Source organism: Bos taurus, chromosome 7, assembly GCF_002263795.3.
Source record: "Bos taurus isolate L1 Dominette 01449 registration number 42190680 breed Hereford chromosome 7, ARS-UCD2.0, whole genome shotgun sequence".
Classification (NCBI taxonomy): Eukaryota; Metazoa; Chordata; class Mammalia; order Artiodactyla; family Bovidae; genus Bos; species Bos taurus.
In genome coordinates this window covers 26,618,161-26,644,563 of record NC_037334.1, presented here as the reverse complement: position 1 = coordinate 26,644,563, position 26,403 = coordinate 26,618,161, and the positions used below count along the sequence as shown (strand labels likewise).

General features: G+C 40.5%; 1 protein-coding gene across 2 annotated transcripts in view; it reads left to right on the top strand.

Moving 5' to 3' along the window:
- The window catches only part of MEGF10 (multiple EGF like domains 10), a 182,330-nt gene that overhangs the window by 92,238 nt on the left and 63,689 nt on the right, over nt 1–26,403 (top strand). For both annotated transcript variants that reach the window (NM_001046451.2, XM_005209094.5), the window contains 1 exon segment: nt 6,309–6,401. In NM_001046451.2, the coding sequence (NP_001039916.2) occupies nt 6,309–6,401 (93 nt within the window).

Here is a 26,403-nt window from a genome sequence, read left to right as displayed (position 1 = left end):
ACTCACCATGGTTTCTCACGTGGAGGTTGTTAGTCCTGAAAGCTCAGCGCCCAGAGTAGGTAGCATTTGAGGCTGAAAGAGGAAAATGAAACTAGGGTAGAGGTCTAGCTCAACCAGTTTCCTAGAGGGAGAGTCTGTGTTTTTCGCCACAGATGCTATGGTTGTTTTCCTGCAACTTGGAGAATTGGTACATCAGAGAACATAAAGTTTTCTAGCTTGCTCTCATCTCCTCCATTGTCTCCCTTTGCTCTCACTGGTCTGTGGGTTCTTGATGAGAAACGTTGCTGGGTGTGGGGAGTCCCAAGCTATGGGACAGGGCATGGAACAGAGATGATGCTTGTGGTGCAGTCTAATGCCATGTGCATTCACATAGCAGTAGAATTTTGTGTTCTTTCTTTTGAGGATCTGTACCAACAATATATTTCATTATTTAGATCATTATTTGACTTTCGGCTTCAATGCCTTGAGGTGATTCCTTTGACTCTAGCTTTAATGAAGGGAAAAAAAAATCGTTAGGAAAGCAGATTGCGCCTTCCAATTCCTAATTAACTGGCAGTCTAATTTGTTTTCTGCCATCTATTTATGTTTTGCTTTAGACTTTAGCCAAATGTTATTTCAAGGTTTTCATTAAAAAAAAAACAGCAACTAGATTTTAAAATTACCATCATAGGAGTTTTTTTGTCTATTACAATTGACTAGTCTTCTTGGTGTTCATTTCATAAAATACAGTTTGCATCATCAGGAATCAAACATGAGAGCATTTGTGTGAGTATTCAGCAATCTCAAAGCATTCTGAAGCAGATCTTCTTTGATGTTTACATGTAGAAATTCACTTAGTATCCTTTCTTGGAATCCACAAGAGTAACAAAGAACGATCAATTGGTATCCAAGCATACGCAATTCTGATCCCTAACCTTTTGATACCCAGGTTTAACTTACCATGCATTTTTTTTTTCCCCATTTTAGTAATATATTAGAGAAAAGGTTCTAGACCGGTTTGCATAGTCCTTTCTCTCTGGTTGATTTAGGTGGGTACAGTGCAAAACCTTTTGATGTCACCCAGGGGCGAAGAGCTAAACTACACCTAAAACCACAGTTTAGTTTGTGGTCTGTATCGTGGCTGTGCGTATCAAAGACATAGTTTGGAGGAGAGAAAGATGTGCAGTAAAAGAAAGCATGAAGGAAGATAAGGAATGAAAAAAATGAGAGAGGAAAAGGGAGAGGAGCAAATCGAGACTTGCCCGTGGAATACCCCCCAAACTCCTCCTCTCCTGGCCACATGCTCTTTGTAGATATAAACCCCCAGGTTACTGTCATCCAATCCAGTGACCTGGGTACCCAGAGATTTTCCAAGTTTCAAGTGGTGGAACTGATTTTTTGATCAAATGAAATTATATGGAGATGCCTAAGATTTAGACAAAGTTGTGTTTTATTAATATAAATTTACCTTGTAAGTTAACATTTATAATGTTCGCTTAGTATACAGTTAATGGGTGAGAACAAGAGTATTTTAAATAGACATAAAAATTGAAATTTGAGAAGATGAATGGTACTTCTTTTCATCTACCACTATATGCAATTTCTGTGTTTTCTTTTAAATGCACAGTAACAGAAAACTCTGGTTTCATATTAAAGAGAAATAGTATCGAATTTTTAAAACTTCTCAAACTTGGGAGTGGAAATAGAATTTTAAGTAGATTTACTATCTTGAAGGAGGAGAAATTGAAAATTGGATGTCTGAAGACTGATCATTAACAATATGTTGCAAACATAGATGTCATCACTGCATTAGCCAAGTTGCACCAAATACTGTCAAATTTGCATGTTTACAAAGGGTGCCAGCATCCTATGTAAGATGTGAGTGTCCTGGGTGTGCATGCTACCATGTAACAGTGTGATTCAGGATCCAGACCATCCCCTGCACAATTAGGGGAAATTATATATTATATTGTTATAAGATACACACACACCTATATATATTGTTGAGCCAAAAGTGATCATCACTTTTAAGGTTTCTATCAAGAAAATTTAGACATGAAGAGATATAAGGGAAAGACATTTTAGGTGAAGAGAAAGCAAAAGCAAGAATAGAAAGAAAAATAAGTGGAAGTGAGAAAATCTGTCTGGGTGCAGTGTTTGGAGCAATATCTTTGGAAAGAGAGAGAGATACTTTGAAAATCAAAGTAAAGTATCAGGACTTGATTCTGAGAATTAGGGGGGAAAGGTTTGTCTAGTCAAGGCTATGGTTTTTCCTGTGGTCATGTATGGATGTGAGAGTTGGACTGTGAAGAATTGATGCTTTTGAACTGTGGTGTTGGAGAAGACTCTTGAGAGTCCCTTGGACTGCAAGGAGATCCAACCAGTCCATTCTGAAGGAGATCAGCCCTGGGATTTCTTTGGAAGGAATGATGCTAAAGCTGAAACTCCAGTACTTTGGCCACCTCATGGGAAGAGTTGACTCATTGGAAAAGACTCTGATGCTGGGAGGGATTGGGGGCAGGAGGAGAAGGGGATGACAGAGGAGGAGATGGCTGGATGGCATTACTGACTCGATGGACGTGAGTCTGAGTGAACTCCGGGAGTCGGTGATGGACAGGGAGGCCTGGCGTGCTGCGATTCATGGGGTTGCAAAGAGTTGGACACGACTGAGTGACTGATCTGATCTGATCTGATTCTAAAGAAAGATATAAATTTGTTACAAGGAATCATCAGTTAGGTCAGCTGATGAGGACACTGCAACAGAATAGAGTGATCAAAATTTCAGGAAATACAAGTTTGCATCCTGTTAAACGTCCTATTACATCTTCTGGGCGTTGTGTGACATTTTGTGGGACCTTACATACTCCATCCAGTTATGGCATTTTTCTGTCTTGTACTTGCATACCTAAAATTTAAAGAAATAATAGTAAGTCCTTTTGAATGAATGACCCATCTACAATATGAAACATGCCTGGAAATGGCAGGAGACACTGAATCCTGAGATTGGCACATATCAACTTAACCTGGCAGCATAAGTCAGCATGTTATAGGGCAGTGTGTTCATATGTTACAGACAGATTTTGCTTTTAATTACAGTTACATATGTAATTATGGCTCAGTGGTAAAGAACCCATCTGCCAAAGAAGGAGACATGGGTCAATCCCTGGGTGGGGAAGATTCCCCTGGAGAAGGAAATGGTAATCCACTCCAGTATACCCTTGCCTGGAGAATCCCATGGACAGAGGAGCCTGATAGGCTACAGTCTATGGGGTTTCAAAGTGCTGGACATGACTGAGTGACTGAGCACATACATACAAGCATCTCCTAGGAACTCTAGTGTCAAAATCTCTAGCTCATATGGCTGGTACCCCACGCAAAATTGCTTGGGTATTAAGGAATTATTCTGGTAATAGGATGTAGACTTTTATTTCCTGAAATTTTGATCATTTTATTATGTTGCAGTGTCCTCATCAGCTGACCTACCTGATGGTTTCTTGTAACAAATTTATGTCTTTCATTAGAATATTCTCCACTAATTCTCAGAATCAAGTCCTGATACTTTACTTTGATTTTCAAAGTATCTCTCTTTCCAAAGATATTGCTCCAAACACTGCACCCAGACAGATCTTCTCACTTCCATTTATTTTTCCTTCTACTCTTGCTTTTGCTTTCTCTTTACCTAAAATGTCTTTCCCTTATATCTCTTCATGTCTGAGTTTTCTTGATAAAAACCTTAAAAGTGATGATCACTTTTGGCTCAGCAACATATATATATATATATATATCTCTCTCTGATAATCAGATCAAATCAGATCAGTCGCTCAGTCATGTCCGACTCTTTGCAACCCCATGAATCGCAGCACGCCAGGCCTCCCTGTCCATCACCAACTCCCGGAGTTCACTGAGACTCACGTCCATCGAGTCAGTGATGCCATCCAGCCATCTCCTTCTCTGTCATCCCCTTCTCCTCTTGCCCTCAATCCCTCCCAGCATCAGAGTCTTTTCCAATGAGTCAACTCTTCGCATGAGGTGGCCAAAGTACTGGAGTTTCAGCTTTAGCATCATTACTTCCAAAGAAATCCCAGGGCTGATCTCCTTCAGAATGGACTGGTTGGATCTCCTTGCAGTCCAAGGGACTCTCAAGAGTCTTCTCCAACACCACAGTTCAAAAGCATCAATTCTTCGGTGCTCAGCCTTCTTCACAGTCCAACTCTCACATCCATACATGACCACTGGAAAAACCATAGCCTTGACTAGACGGACCTTTGTTGGAAAAGTAATGTCTCTGCTTTTGAATATGCTATCTAGGTTGGTCATAACTTTCCTTCCAAGGAGTAAGCGTCTTTTAATTTCATGGCTGCAGTCACCATCTGCAGTGATTTTGGAGCCCAGAAAAATAAAGTCAGCCACTGTTTCCACTGTTTCCCCATCTATTTCCCATGAAGTGGTGGGACCGGATGCCATGATCTTCGTTTTCTGAATGTTGAGCTTTAAGCCAACTTTTTCACTCTCCACTTTCACTTTCATCAAGAGGCTTTTTAGTTCCTCTTCACTTTCTGCCATAAGGGTGGTGTCATCTGCATATCTGAGGTTATTGATATTTCTCCCAGCAGTCTTGATTCCAGCTTGTGTTTCTTCCAGTCCAGTGTTTCTCATGATGTACTCTGCATATAAGGTAAATAAACAGGGTGACAATATACAGCCTTGACGAACTCCTTTTCCTATTTGGAACCAGTCTGTTGTTCCATGTCCAGTTCTAATTGTTGCTTCCTGACCTGCATACAAATTTCTCAAGAGGCAGATCAGGTGGTCTAGTATTCCCATCTCTTTCAGAATTTCCCACAGTTTATTGTGATCCACACAGTCAAAGGCTTTAGCATAGTCAAGAAAGCAGAAATAGATGCTTTTCTGGAACTCTCTTGCTTTTTCCATGATCCAGCGGATGTTGGCAATTTGATCTCTGGTTCCTCTGCCTTTTCTAAAACCAGCTTGAACATCAGGAAGTTCACGGTTCACATATTGCTGAAGCCTGGCTTGGAGAATTTTGAGCTTTACTTTACTAGCGTGTGAGATGAGTGCAATTGTGTGGTAGTTTGAGCATTCTTTGGCATTGCCTTTCTTTGGGATTGGAATGAAAACTGACCTTTTCCAGTCCTGTGGCCACTGCTGAGTTTTCCAAATTTGCTGGCATATTGAGCACTTTCACAGCATCATCTTTCAGGATTTGGAATAGCTCAACTGGAATATCTCATAATAATATAATATATAAAAAATATATACACAATGTAGACTTACAACAGTATATAAATCACACTAAAGATATTTAATGACACAAAGTTTTTTCCCATTTTATTGAGGAAATATAAATTGAAAAATATTATGATTATCTTTTTTTCCTTAAGAGACAGGTTTATTTTGCTTGTGGGTAGCTCCATTTTATTTTTATAATAACAAATGAATTAATAAAACTTATCTCTCAAGTGGACAGTTTATACCATCCTTAAGTAGAGTTTTGGAAGATCTTAAATTCAAACTCTTCTGAATTGTTTTCACAATTACTCATATATCCAGATACTTTAAAGAAGGTTTAAGCATGTGAGTGACACTAAGGGTGAGGGTAATACTGATGTTCAACACCACGTCTTTCTGATGTCCCCTTCTATCTTTGTTTTGGAAATCATCAGAATACCCATCTGCTCATGTTTGCAATAATATCCCTATCTTCACAGGTTGGGTCACACCAATGATATGCTGTAATGAAATGGGAACTGAGATTTTCTATTTCCTAAAGACCTGGATGACATTTTTCAGCTCTTCCTCAACAGACAAAGGATATGTAGCTCTGCTGTGTCATAGTTATGAATAACACATGCACAGAGAAATTTGACTTGTTTCTAGTAAAGGTATTATGTGAAAGGAGTACCTTTCGGTCTCCTCTGTTGCCCTGGAGTCCTGAGATCTTGCTTTGTGGTATGTTTGTGCATCCACATATGCATCTGCTGGAACAAAGAGGGTGTATTTGGTAGTCATTGATAATTTTTTTTAAAGTAGATCAGGCAATTTTCCTTGAAACTTCTTTCCTAACTTAGCATGAAGTAGAATTAAATAGTAGAAATGAAGGCATGTATTTGGAGGTATCAAAATAAGAAGTGGAATTGTTTGGTTACACAGAGGACTGCAAGAGGCCTGAGGAACGGAATGAAGAAAATTATCAAGCATGCATGTTGTTTTTAAGCGATACTTGAGACTGATATGTGAAACAGCTGTGTTGTTGGGTTTTTTTTTCTTGTGCCAACTTTCCTTATTTGATTGATTTTTCTCTCTGACAGCCCACTGTGCTGATAAATGTGTCCATGGTCGCTGCATTGCTCCAAACACCTGTCAGTGTGAGCCTGGCTGGGGTGGGACCAACTGCTCCAGTGGTGAGTGTGCACCTGCCCTTGTCTGTCTCGGGATGTTTTTGCTGTATGAGCCCCTTGTGTCCATGGGTTCCCTCTGCAGCCCAATGCAGAGTGTGGTGTGGATCCCCAACCCAGCTCACAAATAGTGTTTCTTTGAAATCTCGACATGTATTATACATAGAACTGTTATGAATAGAGTATAAAGAAAGGCACTTGGAAAGCAGGAGATCTCAGTAATCTGATTCTGATACTTCTATGAATATGAATACATATTCCAGAGTAGGATCCAGAATTCAGATTCCTTCATTCAGTAAGGCAGTTGTGGTAACACAGCTATTGTATTCTGACATCTGTTTTTACTTGTTCATATATCTAATATATTTTCTTGGTGATGACAATTTACCACTTGTTGGTTTTAAAGCAGAAGCAAAATTGATATTTTCAATGCTTAACTTGTTTATTTATCTCTGAATTCTGAGGTACCAATAATAAGTACTTTCTCAGATAACTGGGGTGAATTACTGGTAGTAAATGAAAATTCATGCCATTTAGTACTAATTCATAATATATAATTTGTCTCCATTGTATTAGAATTATAATTCTAAGATGATGGTGTTTTGGATGATAAACAAATTGCACTTAAAATCCTGTATTCATGATTATGAGGATTAAATGATGGAATGTCATGTAATACAGTTGCTTTTCTAAATTTCACAGTTAAAACTTAAGTTTTCTGGCTAACTCCTTGCTGTGCGTGTAATTGTGTACTCTTCCTGTTCCTTTATACTTCATTTTGCCTTGAAAAATGTGAGAAAGAGCTCAAGTGCAGCTCAATTGTAATGCATGAAATGTTAACATTTAGAGAAAGGGAATAATAGTTTTCAAATTACCAAGCTCTCATGACAAACACAGATTTGTCCTCGTTGCCACCAAAGAATTTCTGAAACCAGTCAAAAAGAACATCAGGCTATGTATAATAGATAAGCTGGTTTTAGGAATTTTTACTTGCTTCCCTTTGGAATTGGGGATGCTGTTCTTTATCTTGTAGAACTACTTTGTTTTAGGCCTATGATTTCCTGGCTGTCTCTAAAACAGCATCAATCTCCTGTGCTATCTGTGCACAGAACATTCCATGTGAGAGAGCCTTTTTATTGTGTCTTAGGGAGTGTGTGTGCATGTGTCTCTGTCCCTGACAGGGTTCCCATTCCAATGGGTAACTGTCTTGCAGGATTTAGTTTGGCTTCTGCTGGAGATCAGGAAGAGAGTGGGCATTTTGTTCATACTGCTGAGGCAAAATGTTTAGGATGTGGGATCTGGCTCATGTCCATTTTTTTGGCCAACTGACCTCAAATGCAATGTTGCTTTCACTGGCTTTTCCTGCTTAAAGATCAGTTGTGCCTACACATTTAGAAGAAAAATAACATTATTGTATAAACCATTGAGAAAGAGAAGAGTGGCTGTATTCTTCTTCTGAAAAATGAGATTTGTTATTACTAATCTCAGGGGGAAAGTTGTGGAATAATTTTAGTCATAGTCACACTTTGTCCCCTAAAAGCTGCAGCTTGCCTCGTACTAAGAGATCAGGCTGAAGTGTATATAAATGAAAGGAAAGCCAACATGGGTTTGAGACCCTCTAGAACTGATTTAGGCCTTCTAGAAACAACTGTTGCTTTATTTTGGAATTGACCAACTTTTTAATGAAGCCTCTAGAATTCTTCTAGAAAGAAATACATGTTCTTTCAATTCTGGGTGAAGATACTGAGGTGACTTTTAGTTTATTCTCCACAGCTCATATTTTGGTATTATCATGAACAGAAGCATCAATAAACATGGACAGATATCTGAGAAAACATTTCTGACACCTTTTTTAAGCACCTACATTCTGTTCTGAGTCAGAGCACTGAATTTTGTTACCTGGGTTTTGTCTGTAGTTGTTACCCTAATATGCCTCATTAGGAGGTGTGTGATTTAATACTCTCAGCCCAATAATTCTTTTTTTTTATATATATATATATATATATTTATTTTATTTTATTTTTTAACTCTACAATATTGTATTGGTTTTGCCATATATCAACATGAATCCGCCACAGGTATACATGTGTTCCCCATCCTGAACCCTCCTCCCTCCTCCCTCCCCATACCATCCCTCTGGGTCGTCCCAGTGCACCAGCCCCAAGCATCCAGTATCGTTCAGCCAAATAATTCTTGAAGCAAATGCATACTCTAGTAACCTATTAAGTAGCAGAGTTAAAATGACCTAGGTCCCAAGGATTTTTCTCTCTCTGTACCCTCCTCTCTGGTTATCATTATTCATATATTTGATACTATATGTTAGATTGAGAAAATTATTTCTTTTTTAGTTAGATCAGTTCCTTGTATTAGTCAGGGTCCAATCAGGAGACAGAAATTGCAATAATTTTTTCAACTAAACCTTTCATTTTGGAACAATTTTAGTAAAGTTACAAGATAGTAGAGGGTTTCCACATACCCACACCTGGTTTTCCCTTTAACATTTTAAGTTAGCATTAGCTTGGCAAAACTAATTGCCAAAAGAAATTGACCTGAATGCACTACTGGTTAGTTCACTACTAGTATATTGCTGTTAAACTCTAGACTTTGTTTGAATTTCATTATTATTATTTTTTTTTATTAAAGTCCTCTTTCTTTTCCAAGATCCAGTCCTGGTCACTATACTGCATTGTCGCGTCTCTCCAGCCCTCTCTGGTCTGTGACAATTACTCAGCCTTTGTTTTTCATTACCTTGACAACAACTAGCCAGGTATCCTGCAGAATGTCTCTCAGTTTGTGTTTTCCTCATGACTAGACTAGGGGTACAAGTTTTTAAAAGAATACCACACAGTTGAAGTACCCACCTCATGACATTCTACCAGGGGTATGATGATATTCACATGACATCACCGATGATGTCATCACTCGGTTAACCTTCATCATTTAGTGATGTGTAGTGTTTGCCAGATTTCTCCACATAAAGTTATTATTTTTCTCTTTCCCATTTCTATTCTCCAGAAATAAGTCACTAAGTCTAGTCTACCCTCAAGGGTGAATGGTAGGGATTAAGCTCCATGGTTTTGGGAGGAGAGATTGTCTATGTATGTTATTTGGAATTCATCTGCAAAGAAGATTTATTTATTCTCTCCCATTTAGTCAGTCATTTATATCAGTGTGGGCTTATATATATTTATATGAAAAATCAATATATTGTTTCGTTGCTTAAATTGCTCTAGATTTGGCAATCGGGCGTTGTTTTAGGTGGCTTCTGTGTCCTTTTGACACGCTCTGGTCCTTTTGTTTGGCTCTTATGTTTTGTTCTGTCTTTTGAGCACTTCCTTACTTTCTGCTACTGTCGGATTCTCCAGTCTCACTTTGTGATTTTCCTACTTCAGTCCTAGAATGAGCCATTAAAGAATTGTATTTAGAAACCAAGATCTGGATACTGGAGGTGCTTTTTGCTCCTGGAAAATATTGTAACTTGAGCATGAAAGGTTTATTAAAAAGAATTATTAGCTGTAACAAGAAATTGTTGTGGGCATTGGCTAGTAGGAAGTAGACAACACTGAAAGGAATACAAGAATGGCAAATATAAGGAACACCCATACTCCGAGGGCTGAGATGGAACTTTCACGCAAAGAGGAAGCCCCAGTAGGGGTATGGTACAGACCTTATGAGAACACAGCCACAGCCTACTGAATGGCAGAGGCTGCTGTGGTTTACTCCTCATGGGACTTGCTGGAAATCTGCTGCCTGGAACTTGCTAGAAATCTGTTCTACAGGATGCTTGGGAAAGCTGTTCTGGAGACATGTCTTATCAGAAACACTCTGTTACTGGTAGCCCAAGGGAGGTGCCCGTGATGTTGCTAGCTAATAGGTGCTGCTCGTCACAGTGCACTGTAGGAGCTGAATGTTGAAGAAGTTGCCCATGCTGGAGGAGCAGGCACTTCAGGAGTCAGCTGAGCTGGCACACTAGAAACACATCGGGAAACGCCTTCCTCTTGCAGTGTCTCTGAGCACCCTAGGAAAGTGCTTAACAGTCAGCCAGCTGGCAAGGAAGGCTATTTACACGGCCCATATCCATTTTGGAGATAAAAATGGAGAATAACTTTAGCACTGAGAGGCAATAAAGTACCTCCAATCTACTCCTTTGGGTCCTTAGGTCTCCTGTACACCTTTCTATATGCATTTGAATTCTTGCAGATAAACAAAGCAACTCAGCATTTCCATCTAATAAAACACAGCCTGCCATCTTACAAGTTAGGATGCTGTTTGCTCTTTTCTCAAAATAAAGAGATGCAGGTACCAACAGTTGTAGTATCCTGTGCTGGTTATGTTAAATTTTCCTGAAACTCTTATGAAGTTACACTGAATATTTTGTTGTTGCTGTAGTTTAGTTGCTATGTCTGACTCTTTTGAAACCCCATGGACTGTAGCCTGCCAGGCTCCTCTGTCCATGGGATTTCCCAGGCAGGAATACTAGAAAGGATTGCCATTTTCATCTCCAGGGGATCTTCCTAACCCAGGGATCAAACCCACGTCTCCTACATTGGCAGGCAAGTTCTTTATTCCTGAGCCACCAAGGAAGTCAAATATTTTGTTACCTAGATAGTAAAATTACCTTCCAACAACTTTTATTTTATATAAGATAAAATACAAAGAAGCCGAAGAAAAAATAGCTTCTACAAATAAACCTGTAGATGTCGCAAGCAAAGAGAACTCTTTTCTGTAATGACTCACAGGCTGTACTTGTGTGTATGGACTCTTTCTTCCCCATTTCAGGTATCTCCCTTCTCAGCCCAGACCTCAGCTGCTTAGGGTTCTTTGCCTGGAGGAATGACTCAAACCTCCACTCCTGAATTCTCAGTTGTCCTGCCTTTTTTTGGTCATTGACCTTTCCATTAAGCTTTACTACTCGGCATGTGAGTTCCAAGAGGTGCCCCACCGAATCCCTTGGGTTCCAGACAGAGTTCAGCTTTCTCCCACTATGTAGCCGCAACCCAATTCCTGCTGATGATCAGGATAAGTCATTCCAACCAGAAGAATGGCTCCTTTAATTTACATTATGAGTTTAAATAAATAAATTGATAACTGTCACACACAACTATCTGTCTTGTATATTTTTTCCTTCTGGATATATACATGGGAGATTAAGTCTGACAGTTACCTTCCCAAGCACAAGTTTACAAAGGCCGCCTTTGGAGATTTAGTATGACTGTTCACCTTGTCAGCAGATGGACAGATTCCTATATGTAGTATATGGTCAGAGTTTCTGAGTCTCAATGTATCCTCTGTATGAAACACCAGGTATGTGAGAACTGAGCAGAGTTTGTTTGCTTGGAGTGAAATCATGATTTATTCAACTAGACTTAGGCATATTGCTTCTTTTTAAATTTGATTAAATGATTTTTTTAAAAAAGCATATACATATTTTATGTTTATTGGCATCCTGATGTGTACCCTAGCCTATATGATGTTAATCTATCTTACCGCCACTTCTTTCTTTCCTCCTCTTTCCTGTTCTCTCTCTGTTCCTACCCCATCAATATCTTGGGTCTGTTCGTCAATCCTGGATTTCTCTTCTCTCACTGGATGATAACTCCTGGAGGGTAGGGTCTGTGTATTATTAATCTCTTTAGCCTCCACTCTGCTGTCATGTGACTGGAGCACAGTGAATGTTTGTTGCATTTAACGAGATTGAATGTGTGACTCTGAGAAGGTCATTCATGTGTTCATGATGTGAACTTTTTCGTTGATTACGTGTGCAAGGAACTGTGCTGGATGCTGGGGATAGAGAAACCATTGGCAGTTGCTGGACCCACAGAGATCGAAGCCCGTAGGAAAGTAGACAGACATGTAAGTGTCTTGTCCTGGGGAAGAGAACAGCCTCAGGAGAAGAGGTGGATGGAAGGAGCCAGAAATGGTGCTGGGTAGAGCAGTGAGAGATGTTCCGGGTGGACTAAAAAGAAGGACCTGATGTAGTGCTGGAAACAGAAATCAGACTGCTGTGTGGTGACGGGTGATGCGAAGATGCTAAAGCCATAGACTCATCTTCCGAAAGCTTAGCTGGAAGGTCAACAAGAAGGAGCAAAGAGACAGGGAGTTAGTAAAAGACAGATGCAAGCTCAAGAGCAAGTTTTGTGAGTGTTTGTTTGCTTTTGATTGTGTTTTAAGGTTAAAGAGGCTGAGAGGGTAGTAAGAGAGGGAAAGTCCGGAGGTTTAATTGAGAGGTCATTTAAATGAGGGAACATGGCTCCTGAGAAGACAGATGGCATCCTGACTCTGATGGAAGGATTGAAGTACAAAGTATTTCCGGTTCCCAGCAGAGTGAGGGAGGAAAGAGTAGCTGGCAGCATGTGGATAGGTTTCTGGGCTCAGGAGCTCATAGGCAGTGGGGAGGAGGATCTGAGCGAATTCATATTTGATGACCTTTCTTCTTTTGGTGAACTAGAGAAGAGATGACCTGCTGATACCAAGAGGAGCAGAAGTTAGACACGTTGATGATGACAGCATCATCATTAACGGGTGCTTCCTATGTGCCAAGCATTATTGCAAGGGCTTTATAGGAAATAACCTCATTCAATGCTCAACAGGATGAGAGAGTTACGATTCTTGTTCCTATTTTACAGATGAGAAAATGGAGGCACAGAAAAGTTAAGTGTCTGGCCTACGTTTATACTTCTGGTAAAGAATGGAGCTGGACTTGCATCTCATTCAGAGCCAGTAATTTTAACCGCAAGGGTATGGTGCCTTCTGAAGTGGGAAAGGAGGTTTCATGAAGGTGACGAGGTCAGGGATGCCGAGGGGAATGACAGCAGGAGGCAGGACTGACACCACCAGACAAAATAGCGAAGGGAAGTTCCTGAGAGATGTGGAGCATGTACAAACATGGCATTAAAACGACACCAATTTGGTTGGATGCCTTAGTAATTTGTAATTTCCTCATTTGTAACATTAAGGATGTTGGACCAGATTATATGTATCTTCCCTTTCAAACGTATGATTTTGTGTGTGATTTACTCTCATAAATATGTGTCTGCAACCCCCAAGACCTTTCTTTGTTTCAGAAACCCTTTAAACCTTTTGTATGAGTAGCAATAACACATTTGTTCTCTCAGCCCATATAATTCTATTTGTGATTTTCTAAAGGTCTATAGTGAAATTTATTTCTCCTCTGGTAAGAGGGCATATCCAGAAACACACAGAGACACATATCCTAAGTCAGCCAGCAGCCAGCAAATAGTTCTCAAATGCTTGTTCCCCAGACTTTTGACACTAGTACCAAGTAGAAGCAAAAAATGGAAATTAATTTTCATCTAAAATATCCAAACTGAGGTTTATTTAGTCATCAATAGCATTTCTGGTTAAATGTACTTAGAATTAGTGAAAACATGCCTAGGAGGCCAAATTTGCCCAAACATTTCCAATACAGCTTTAATAACACAGATAACCTTTTAGATAAAGCAAACGTGCTGTGCTGCTTGGAGTAAGTAATAAGAATTTGCCTGCAGGATATTCGAATGGGGGAATCCATTTGAAAGATATTACAAACCAGAAATTGTAAGGCACAAAAAGCTGACTTGTTTGCCAGCAAGGTCTGTTGATGTGAAGGTCTATTGACTAGATACAATGGAGGATCGATGTTGTCTGGGGAGAGAAGATACTGGAGCCCAATCCTTGTGGCAAGTTGTTAACATCCCCATTGCACTGTCAGAATTGCTTTAGAAATCAGGTTGATGGAGCAGCAGGAATAAGAGTGGATCATTTGGGTTCACTGGCCTGGGGGCCAGACATTGATGGTAGGTGGGAAAGACTGAGCTCAGAATGAATGTTTCATCAGAGCTACATGAAAGCAATTTCAATGATGGACTGCGTGAATTATCACACATAGAAACTGCTGATTTTGCCTTTGTGAAAGTCTGAAATCTGAGCTGTTGTTGGTTCCTCTTTGGAGAGGCAGACAATCTCTTCCACTTCTACTCACCCAACTCCCTGTTGGAACTGAACGGCAGTAGACTTCATGGTTCTCAATTCTGTACTGTTTCGATGCCTCACTTTGCTAAGCTTAAAAGAAGTTTCAAAGTATCTATGTCATATACTTGTGAAAATTAAATGATACAATACCTGCTGAGTACTCAGCACTCAGCACTGTTCCTGGCAGCATGATAACGGCTCAATAAATGATGTGAACGTGTTAGTCACTCAGTCCTGTCCAACTCTGCGAACCTATGAACAGTAGCCTGCTAGGCTCCTCTGTCCATGGGGATTCTCCAGGCAAGAATACCAGAGTGGGTTGCCATTCCCTTCTCCAGTGGATCTTCCCAACCCAGGGATCGAACCTGGGTCTCCTGCACTGCAGGCAGATTGTTTACCATTTGAACCACCAGAGAAGTCCTACTTACTTAACAATTCCTTGTGTGACAAATGTGCCTCCCACCAGACTTGGAATCAATCCAGTCTGTGGACTAGAGAATAGATGGAGCGGCTCTTTGTGGATATCTCATTTCTAGGTGACGCACTCAGTGGTAAAGAATCCACCAGCCAGTGCAGGAGATACCAGAGATTTGAGTTCGATCCCTGAGTTGGGACGATCCCCTGGAGAAGGAAAATGGCAACACACTCTAGTATTCCTTGCATCGAAAGTCCCATGGACAGAGGAGCCTGGTGGACTGCAGTCCATGGGGTCTCAGAGTCGGACATGACAAAGCGCCCGTGCGCACACACATTTTGCCCTGCAGGCCACACCCTCCTTGAGCAGGAGCCTCTCTTCCTTCACAGTTGCTTGCCAAGAGGCTCCCCAGACAGAGCCTCTGGTGTTGTTTTTCTCCCAACCTCTGACCATGAATGTCCTTACCAGATGAATTCATGTCTGGTTTGTATTGCTCTGGGTGTCCTGAGAACACTATAGATGTTTATGTTACCTGCGCTAGTCAGTTCATAAGCTGTAAATACAAGGCTGGACTGTCATTTTATTTAACTCCACTACACATCATTTATTGATTTTTTTCCTGTGTTTTTTTTTTTTAGCTTCGAGTAATTGCCCTGTATATCTGTTTATCAGAAAATCCTGGTTCAACCTCAAAAATCTAACCTTTTGCTACTCTTTCCTGGTGCTATTCAAATCCAAGCCACCATCCTCTCTTAACTGTGATCACTATAGTGTCCCTACTGTTGCATCTACTCAAGCCCCATTGGGGTCAGTTCTCTCTTCTGAGACCAGAGTAATCTTGTCAAAATGTACTTCAGAACATGCTGCTCCCCTTCCGCAAACTCCTCAGTATTTCCCATTATTGTTAGAATAAATGCCAAAGCCCTGATGTAGTCCACCAAGCCCTGTTTGATCTGTCCGTCCATACCTTCCTGCCCCCTTCTCATCCCACCAATCACTCGGGGTACCACACTGCTTAGCCTCTGCCTGTTTTTCCTGGAACACAGTAGTTCCATTTTTGCGTTTGCACTTGATGTTTTCTCTGACGAAAATGCTCTCCTCCTTGGAACTTTGCGTGGCTGGCTTCTTAAGGCCAGTGGACTTACTAAGTGTCGCCACCAGGAGTGGCTTTCCCTGACTCTATATAAAGAATATTCCCCCATACCTATCTATTACATCTTCTTTTTAATTTTTTATGGCACTATTTGAAAATATTTCATTTGTTCACTTCTTTTTTTGGTCTGTATCTCCCTCCAGGATATGAGGCCCATAGAAACGTGAATTTTGTCTGTTTTCTTCACTGCTGCCTAGCTAATTTATTCACCTAATGTCTAGCATAGTTCTGGGTACCCAATGATTCTCAGTAAATATTTGTGGAAGGAAAGAATGAAGGCATAAATGTTTCAGGAGCAGTAATGGATATAAATAGGAGATTCGAGGGATGAGTAAGGTTCTACCTCTTTTTTCAAACGTTTTCAGTTTAATAGGATTAGAAGTCCATCTACAAATACATAGGCAAAAGGAGTCAAGGAGGAAGTGGTCCAGTGTCTTCTAGAAAAGGGCATGACCTGAGGTCCTGCCTTCCTTCGAAATCACCGAGCTCAGGCTCCAGTGATTTCAGTGCTGGGAGGGATTGGGGGCAAGAGGAGAAGGGGACGACAGAGGATGAGATGGCTGGATGGCATCACTGACTCGATGGACGTGAGTCTGAGTGAACTCCGGGAGTTGGTGATGGACAGGGAGGCCTGGCATGCTGCGATTCATGGGGTCGCAGAGTCGGACACAACTGAGCGACTGAACTGAACTGAACTTTCCTTACTGTTGCAGTTTAAGCAGATTATTTAAGGCCTTTTAGACTCCCACATCTATGATGGAGGTAATAAGTATTTGCACAGTGGTAGTCCTGAGTACATATCCTTCGGTACTCACCTCCAGCCCTCCTCCTCTGGGAGCCTTCTGCCGTTCTTGCTGTCCTCTGCCCAGAGGATATAAGGCCTCTAGATATAAGGCAATGGATTGAAGGCTTCTGTGTTCCTCAAGCATCCTGTGCACTGCAAGGCTTATTGTTGTTTAACTACTCAGTCGTGTCTGACTCTGTGTCCCCATGGATTTCAGTCTGCCAGGCTTCCCTGTCCTTCACCATCTCCAGGAGTTTGCTCAAACTCATGTCCATTGAGTCAGGGATGCCATCCAATCATCTCATCCTCTGTTGTCCCCTTCTCCTCCTGCCCTCAATCTTTCCCAGTATCAGGGTCCTTTCCAATGAGTTGGCTCTTCGCATCAGATGGCCAAAGTATTGGAACTTCAGCTTCAGCATCAGTCCTTCCAGTGAATATTCAGGGTTGATTTCTTTTAGGATGGACTGGTTTGATCTCCTTGCTGTCCAAGGGACTCTCAAGAGTCTTCTCCAACACCAAAGCAAGGCTTATAATATTAGCATGTTCTTTTCTGATAAGTCTCACTGTGGGCCAGTCTCTTCCAGTAGATAAAGAAAGCTATAGGACAGGTCTTAGGAGCAATAGTAAGTGCTCAACAAAAAGAACTTAGGAAAGAATGAATGAGCAAAAGAGCAAAACTATGGCAAGACTTTATAAAGCAAAATATCCTGTAATGGCTCCCGAGGTGGTTATTATGCTTTTGACTTCAGTGAATATAAACGTAATCCCCCCAAATCCCTTACAAATCCAAGCCTACAATGTATATCCTGGAGATTTTCCTGTACCATGAATAGAGTCATCAATATGCTCTCATTGAGAGACATCAGCATTTATATTTAGACACATTAAAGAATAAACATTTCACACCTTTTTCCCTGGTTCATCGCTTGGGATAAGCATCCACTGTAGTCAAAAAATGACAGTTCATGCTTCCAAACTTCATTTAATAAACATTTTTTTTGAAGAAGAAGAATAAAGGTTCTCTCTCAGCCACTGAATAATATTAATATAAACAGCACTGGGTGGCTGTCAACAGCGATTGCTGGCACGCTGTCAGCTCTCCAGCCGGCTTTTTGACATGTGAAGGACGTGAGGTTTTAGTGCTTTCAGAGGATCTGGAAAATACATTTTTATTGTTCTTCTTCATGGATGGAGAAGCTTTACAAACTTGTTTTATTTTTAAAGCACTTGATGTTTTGAATGAGGATCTTTTCTTCTACATTAACAAAAGGGAATGACACAGCATAGCCTTGTTAGCCCGAGGCACAAGGAATGAAATCATAGGGAGATAAAAGACCCCGAGGGAACCACAGCTTGGGAAGAAAGGGTATATGTTTCAGGAAGAATCGTGTTTTTCTATCCTTTGAGACAGCAGAAAATTATTTTGGTCTCTTCTAAAAGCTACTCACTCTATAGAGACGCTTTCTTGAAAATGACTTATTGGTGCTTTGTTTACATATGAGACTACGAAAGGCTGAATTTTCTTTCCTGCTAATTTCTCTAATAATCACAGATTATCCTGTGCTTAAAGTCAATGGAGAACATCACACTGAAACTCCATGTAAAAATATATTTTTAAGTCCGTATAGCTGACTGATATAACCTAATAGATGCTTGACATTTAGATGTTAAGGGCACTTATAGTTACTTCAAACAGCAACCCTGGTGAGGGTAGTTATGTATTATAAACTGACGTCACTTTCCCTATGATAAACATGAGTTCTAAGATTCAATACATTATCCCGTGTTAAGTGTCTGGTAGAGATGGGTCGCACAGAGTTGGACATGACTGAAATGACAGCAGCAGCAGCAGAGATGTATCCACAAGGTTCTTGAACTCCAGGTAATTCCACAATTTTACTTCTTTGATTCCAAAAGTATTAAACTAAGACAAAAGAAAAACACAGAATAAAAAATGGACTACTTAGTTCATCTAAGGTTTGTTTAGCCCTATTTCACTTTCTCTTTTCACTTTCATGCATTGGAGAAGGAAATGGCAACCCACTCCAATGTTCTTGCCTGGAGAATCCCAGGGACGGGGAAGCCTGGTGGGCTGCCGTCTATGGGGTCACACAGAGTCAGACACGACTGAAGTGACTTAGCATAGCATAGCATAACACAAGTACACAGAATTGAGCCCTTTTGTTGTTCTCTATCATTCAGAACCAATTGTTTTAAGAAAGTATATTATACTTCAATATGTGTCTCAAGGCTGTTTCTGTGGTCTTGGTGGATGTAGATAAGCTGGGAAAAAATCAAGTCCTGGGATTGACACCTTCTAATATGGCAGATCCTCCAGATTCTATTTATCACCATCTACCTCTTTACTCCAAGAGGATGATTTCTAAGAAGTTCACATATTTGTTTCTAAGTTTATCCTTTTACATTTCTGAGCTCCATTTATGAGCCTGCACCTCTTGACACATTAATCATCAGCAAATGAGAAATTTCTAAATCCAGTTTTTAATTGACAATTAAGAATAGGATGTAAATTAACACTGGGTTTCATCCCAGGCCTGAGCTTTTTCCAATTAGCTTTATTAAAAAAAAAAAAGTGGATGAAAAGAGGGATACCAGGGCTTATTTTTTACTTTATGGAGTTACTGGGCAAGTTGTTTTTTGGAATTCACATTGTGAGAACCAACTTGTCCTTTTTGGCATGAATGATTCATGCAAGACAAACAAATAATACAAACCAACGACAGGCCTGTTATTCCGGCCTCATATACAGCTGGAGGATGTTTTTTTCAGGGTTGGGACATTTCACTGAGCCAACCACAGAATAAAATTGCTGCTGCCACCAGATCTATGCTGTGTCACACATACCAACAAGTATTTTAGATGTAATTAGTATGTTTCACCATCCCCATTTGACAGAAAATTAAGTATAATAAAAGTCAGAAACTTGTTCAAATTTCATGGCTAAGAAGTTGCAGTGTCCCCGTGAAGGTCCAGGCCTGTCCAGTGTTAAGTGATTGCACCCCAGCTAAGTGATTGATGAATTTTATAACAAGGTGAATGTGATGGTAAACATTACTCTTTTCTCTCAGGGAAAAATGATTTCATCCTTTTTTTTCCCCCTGATGAGGGAGTCCTTTGGGTAAGGCAGTATAGTAATGTGCCCTTGATCCTTCCTCCAGGAGTCTCTCTCCATTTAGTATGTCTCTGTATCTCTAATTGTTCTCCTTTCTTTATTCTTGGTCTATACAAAAACAAGAGATTTACTAAACCATCTCTCATTTGTTCAAAGATTTTTTCCTGCGGCCTTGGTTTTGTCAATACGTGTGTGGCTGTGGACATGTTGGAACATTCCTTATCAAATGGTTCTGATGAGCCTGCTACTAACACTTTGGAACCTGGGAACTGTCATTTAGGCAAACAAGTATTACATCTCAAAACACCTGTGTGCCTTTGGTTCTACACTGTTCCCCCTTGAAAAGCTGGCAAAAGCCAGTAACGTGCACTGGTAGCAGGTCCTGTAATTGTGTTGGTGACATGGGATGGTCTGCAGGGCATGTGCAAGATCACAGCTTGGGAGGCCTTGCTGGGTTTGGGTTGAACTCTTGCTTTTGCTACTTGAACGCTAAGTGACTTTGAGCAAATTATCATCTAAGTCCATTTTTCACATGGTATGTTGGAATAATTATACCTAGCTCATTGAGTTATTATGACGATAAAATGAAATAGCTGCATATGCTGACATATCTTCAAAACTCAATGCATCTTGAAATCTCTTCTCTCTTTCCCTGTTTTTTGCATGGAAAGCTAAACTAAGGGTTTGAAGTAGGTTCAGTTCAGTTGCTCAGTCGTGTCCGACTCTGTGACCCCATGAATCGCAGCACGCCAGGCCTCCCTGTCCATCACCAACTACCAGAGTTCACTCAAACTCATGTCCATCGAGTTGGTGATGCCGTCCAGCCCTCTCATCCTCCGTTGTCCCCTCCTTCTCCTGCCCCCAATCCCTCCCAGCATCAGGGTCTTTTCCAATGAGTCAACTCTTCGCATGAGGTGGCCAAAGTACTGGAGCTTTAGCCTCAGCATCAGTCCCTCCAATGAACAACCAGGACTGATCTTTAGGATGGACTATGTGGATTTCCTTGCAGTCCAAGAGACTCTCAAGAGTCTTCTCCAACACCACAGTTCAAAAGCATCAATTCTTCGGTGCTCAGCTTTCTTCACAGTCCAACTCTCACATTCATACGTGACCACTGGAAAAACCATAGCCTTGACTAGATGGACCTGAAGTAGGTTAGGAGGAGAGAATGTACCTAGAATTGTGATGATGGTTTTGCAGGTTTCTCTGCTTGTCCTAGTTAGTTACCCTGTTCTGTGTGTGCTCTTTCACTCACTCACCACCTGCATCTTGAGAGCAGCCACGTACCACGTACTGTGTGGACCTAGTTTTCCAGTCAGAGTACTCAGCTAATGGCATCAATATTGTTTTCACAGTGAGCTCACTGGCTCTTTTGTTTGCAGAGAATCATTTTCAACTTACAGAAGCTCTTCAGATCTGACCATCCCCTTCATTTTATTTTCTCTTTGAGAAACACCCTATGTTTTCACTACTGAGATATTTTCCTATTTTCAGTGCCCCTCATTGTTGAGTCACTGGCTGACCCTATAAGCTTGCTCAGTGGAAGGTCTTATCATTGGCTGCTCCATCTTAATGGATCATATTAGATGAAACACATCATTGTGAGGTATTATGTTTAACCAAAATACTTAATTTCACTGCCTCAGGAGCAGAATGGCCTTGTGAAAAGCGTCTGGACTTTTGTTTGTGGACAACCTTGGGTTTGGATACTGATGCCACAGCTGAGTGTTTTTGGATGTTTTACCTAAATGTTCTCATCCTAAATATCCTCTGTGTGCTAAAGGTGGTAATTATACCACTTTGTTGGTGCTGTAAGGACTAGAGGGAGGTGGGTAAAGCATGGAGCATAGAGCATGACACAATACAAATGCTTAGCAGATCCAACTATTTAAAAACATAACTTTTCGCTTGCTTTTCTCCTCCCACCAGAAGGATACATTCAATTGCAGAGAATTTAGAAAATCTAGTTAATTCAGATGAATTAGAGAAAAATCACACAGTCTTAAGATCCAGAATAACCAAGTGGTCCCATATGACCACAGAGCTTTTCAGTATCTGTCTCTGTGTCTCTTTCATTTTCTCTCTTCTCCTCTCTCCCCTGCACATTAGGGTCAGTCACATACAGTTGCTGACGTGAGGTCATTTATAACCTAAATTAATGACAGTTTCACTTTCACTTTTCACTTTCATGCATTGGAGAAGGATATGGCAACCCACTCCAGTGTTCTTGCCTGGAGAATCCCAGGGATGGAGGAGCCTGGCGGGCTGCCGTCCATGGGGTCGCACAGAGTCGGACACGACTGAAGCGACTTAGCTTTTAGCTTTTCATGTAGTTGATTCTAGTCTGTTGCTAAAGTTGAATCATGTGATACATATTTTTAGTCTACTTTTTACAGTTATGATATTTACAAACATTTCAAGTTCACTGGGACTTCACTTGTGGCTCAGCTGGTAAAGAATCCACCTGCAATGTGGAGACTTGGGTTTGATCCCTGGGTTGTGAAGATCCCCTGGAGAAGGGAAAGGCTACCCACTCCAGTATTTTGGCACGGGGAATTCCATGGACTGTATAATCCATGGGGTCTCAAAGAGTCAGACACAACTGAGCAATTTTCACTTTCACTTTTCAAGTTCACTAAGTATTCTTCTACAATATCACTTTCAATTGATGCATGGTATTCCATTGCATGATTATACCAATTTTTTTTTTACCAGTCTTCTATTTCTAGAAAATTAGGTTGTTTCTAATTTTGTTGTTATTATAAAAACATCCTTATAGCTTTGGAGAGGGTAGAATATTGTGGTTTGGAAAACAGACAAGAGATCTGTTCTTCACTCCTTTTAACCTGTATGACTTTAAGCATATCAGCTGTTATCAGTTTTTTCAATAAAATAAGGGTGACTGTAGTCCCTGCTTCATAGGGACACTGTGGTCGTTCATCTGTCTCAGGTGCTTTCAACAGTATCGGTGGCACAATTTGTAAACATTATTAATGGTTAACTATTGTGAATTGATGTTGTCTTTATATACTTATGTTTGTTTCCTTTGGGAAAATCCACAAAGATGAATTTATGAGTCAGGGGCTTCTGATACACTTTCCCAGGCTAATCTCTAAACTGGATATAGTATCTGAACTCCCACAGTACTGCATAGAGTGCTGGTGTTCCCAGAAAGGGAGTTATTATCATCCTCCCTGTGAGGATCAAGCTCATTGTCATTATTATACTACTTCATGACTCAGGGGCACAGTTTTTCACAGCTTAGTATCTCTGACTCATTGGAAAAGACCCTGATACTGGGAAAGATTGAAGGCAAAAGGAGCAGAGGATGAGATGTTTAGATAGCATCACCAACTCAATGGACATGAACTTGAGCAAACTCCGGGAAATAGTGAAGGATAGGGAAGCCTGGTGTGTTGCGGTCCATGGGGTCACAAAGAGCCAGACACGACTTCGCGACTGAACAACAACAGCAACATCTCCGAATCAGAATGTTTCTCATTATCATTGTCAGCACGGTGACTGCCAGGACATGGTTGTATGAAACCTTCTGCTGACATTTGATAAGATGTAGAAGGAGAAGGAAATGGCAACCCACTCCAGTGTTCTTGCCTGGAGAATCCCAGGGACGGGGAGCCTCATGGGCTGCCGTCTATGGGGTCGCACAGAGTCGGACACGACTGAAGCGACTTAGCAGCAGCAGCAGAAGGGTATCTATGTGTCTTAAGATCTGTGAAATTCAGTTTGAGAGATATGAAAAAAGGCAAACATATATAAAAACTGTGATCTAAAGTGCAGAGTTAGTGTCATGGAAAATACACAATGCCTTTTTCAGAGAGCATCTCAGATTGGGTCTGTAGAATGTACCTGAAGCTCAGAGGTTCTGGACTGAGTGGCAGGCTGGGGAGGACTGATGGAGAGGACATGTCTAATATCTCTTCCTCTCTGCTTATTTCTGTTCTTCATTTTGTTATGCACACGGCTAAGAAAGATGATGAGGGCCATGATGTAATAGTGTAGAACCCCAAGAGAGCATTCATGATTGTCTTTTCAAAACCTTTTGGCTGTTGCATGTATCATTCTTTCTGAATGTAAAACTGCCTGCAGCCTCCCTCTTCTTGCAGTTCCTCCTTTTTCTACATACAAATCCTTCGCACTTTACCTATATATGATTCACTATGCCATTAGGTCTCATCTTACACATCATTTTATTACGGAAGCCTTTCCCTATTCACCAACACTAGTTAATGTCATCCTTGCATTTTCCATTGTACCCAGTCCATATGCTTACCTTACCGCTTATCACAGGGTATTTATGCTCTTGCCTACTAACTTGACACCTTGTCATTAAACTGTAAGCTTGTAGAAACATGAGCTTTATTATTCTTATTTGAAGTCAAGGTCTAGTACCATGCCTGGCAGAAGGCATGTACTTAAAAGATACAGCTTGAATCAATTTCAGTCCCTAGCCCATGAGTCTACCTCTGGTCATTAGAAATTACAGCCATAACGGCCCAGGGGTAATTCCATTCTCTTCAGTGCTCTACTAGTTGTCCTTAAGGGTTTGTAGCATGGACTGTACACTTCTGATATTGCATAGTAGTTTAAAATTCCTTTTATTTCCTTTTATTTGTTTAACTTATTATGAGAGCTTCTTAGAGTAAGCTGTCTGTACTGAGACCCTCGGTAAGCTGTCTCCTGAAATACCTGCATGAATCTGGGCACATGGCATCTGACAGCCTGTTCCTAGCTGTTAGCACAATAAGAGCTGAAACCAGGAGCTGTAAAGGAAGCATCACCCCCTTCTTTAATTGGAAACGAAATTTTGTTCATTTACCTTTTCCTGTTAGGCTATTCAAGCTATTTCCGTGTTAACTACATTGTTTTTTTTAAAAAATGTATTTTATTGAAGTATAATTGATTTACAATGTTGTGTTAATTTCTGATGTACAGCACAGTGGTTCAGTTATACATATATTTTTAAAAAGGTTGTCAGTGGGAGAAACCAACCTAGTCCCTTTTTCTTGAGGAGTGAAACATTTGCCCCTTGAAATTTGTGTGAAATGTTAACTAAAAGATGCCAGATAATTTGAGTTCACCCTCTTCAAACTGTCTTTCCAAATGCAGTAGTTGAATTCAGGATAATTGTCCAAGCTTGGCACTAAACATAAGGAACAAATTCTGCCTCTTGTCGGGACACTCAACATACTCTTGTGTATGTAGTAATCAGGGAAGAAAGCTGGCTTTTGTGCGATAAACTGTGTAACTCACTGGGGTACATTTAACAGTGAATGTACTGAAGCAGTTAAATCTGACAAATGAAAAAAGGAAGTCGCAGTGACGCCTACATTCAAGCCAGGCTTCTGTATCTTACTTACTCTACTTCCTGTCTGTTTTTCTGTAGACTTCTGTCTGTGGATTTTCCTCCCAACGGAGTCCATATTGGTGCCTCGTATTCACATTGTGAGGCATATGTATCAATGGCTTTTTTAGGGAAATACAACCCCGAGGGGAGAAGCTGTCACTTCAAAGCATGCCACAACGCTTAGACACAGCCAGAAAATTAACCATGTCGGCACGATAATATTTCTTTGATGCTTTAACCCTTTCTTTGATGCTGATGTGTGTGTGTGCTCAGTCGTGTCTGACTCTTTGCGACCCCGACTGTAGCCCGCCAGCCTCCTCTGTCCATGGGATTTTCCAGCAAGATTACTGGAGTGGGTTGCCATTTCCTTCTCCAGGGGATCTTCCCAACCCAGGGATTGAACTCATGTCTCTTGACTACTGTGTTACATGGGTGGATGGATTGATGCTGATAGTCATCAATTTCTGCTATAAACTTGTTTCTGCCACAAGGAGATATCTTAAGAGTTTTGTTTTTGTCTGATCATAATAGAACTGATATCTGCCTGACTGCTGTGCTGGAAGAGAAGCTGTTGAAGGGGGTGGGCAAATAAATGAATTATGAGGAGAAGAGAGACCAGTTCTGTCCCCTCAGTACTTGGCTTCTTCCTACCACTCACCTCTTATTGTAAAATATACTCTATAAAATGTATATGCTCCAGCCCACCTTAATCCAGTTTCACAGTGAGGGGAAAGGACTCTAACCCTTCATGAGTTGTTATTTTGTTTGTTTGTTTTAATTCTTTTAACATGATCATGATATCCTTATCAAGGTAGATTTATTAGCTACATTGTTTTCTTGTGTCAATTAATTAATTCTCCATTATACATAAGGAAAAATGGATCTTTAATATAATATGAAGTTCCCAGAAGTTGAAAGGAATATGGACATTTTGGAGAGGATTCAGCAGAGAAAATGTGTGAAATTGAATAAACCTTTAAAAAATACATCAAAGTATTGAAGTTGTAGTATTTAGTATATATTTGGGCTATACTGGCATCAAGGATGTATTTACATTTAAGGAGTAAAATCATTTATAATATAGAGAACAATGCTATACTAGATTGACTATACTGTGAAAAAGATGTGGGGGGACGGGAGGATCAAATTATAGAATAATGGCTTTGACTTACATAGAATGAAGATTT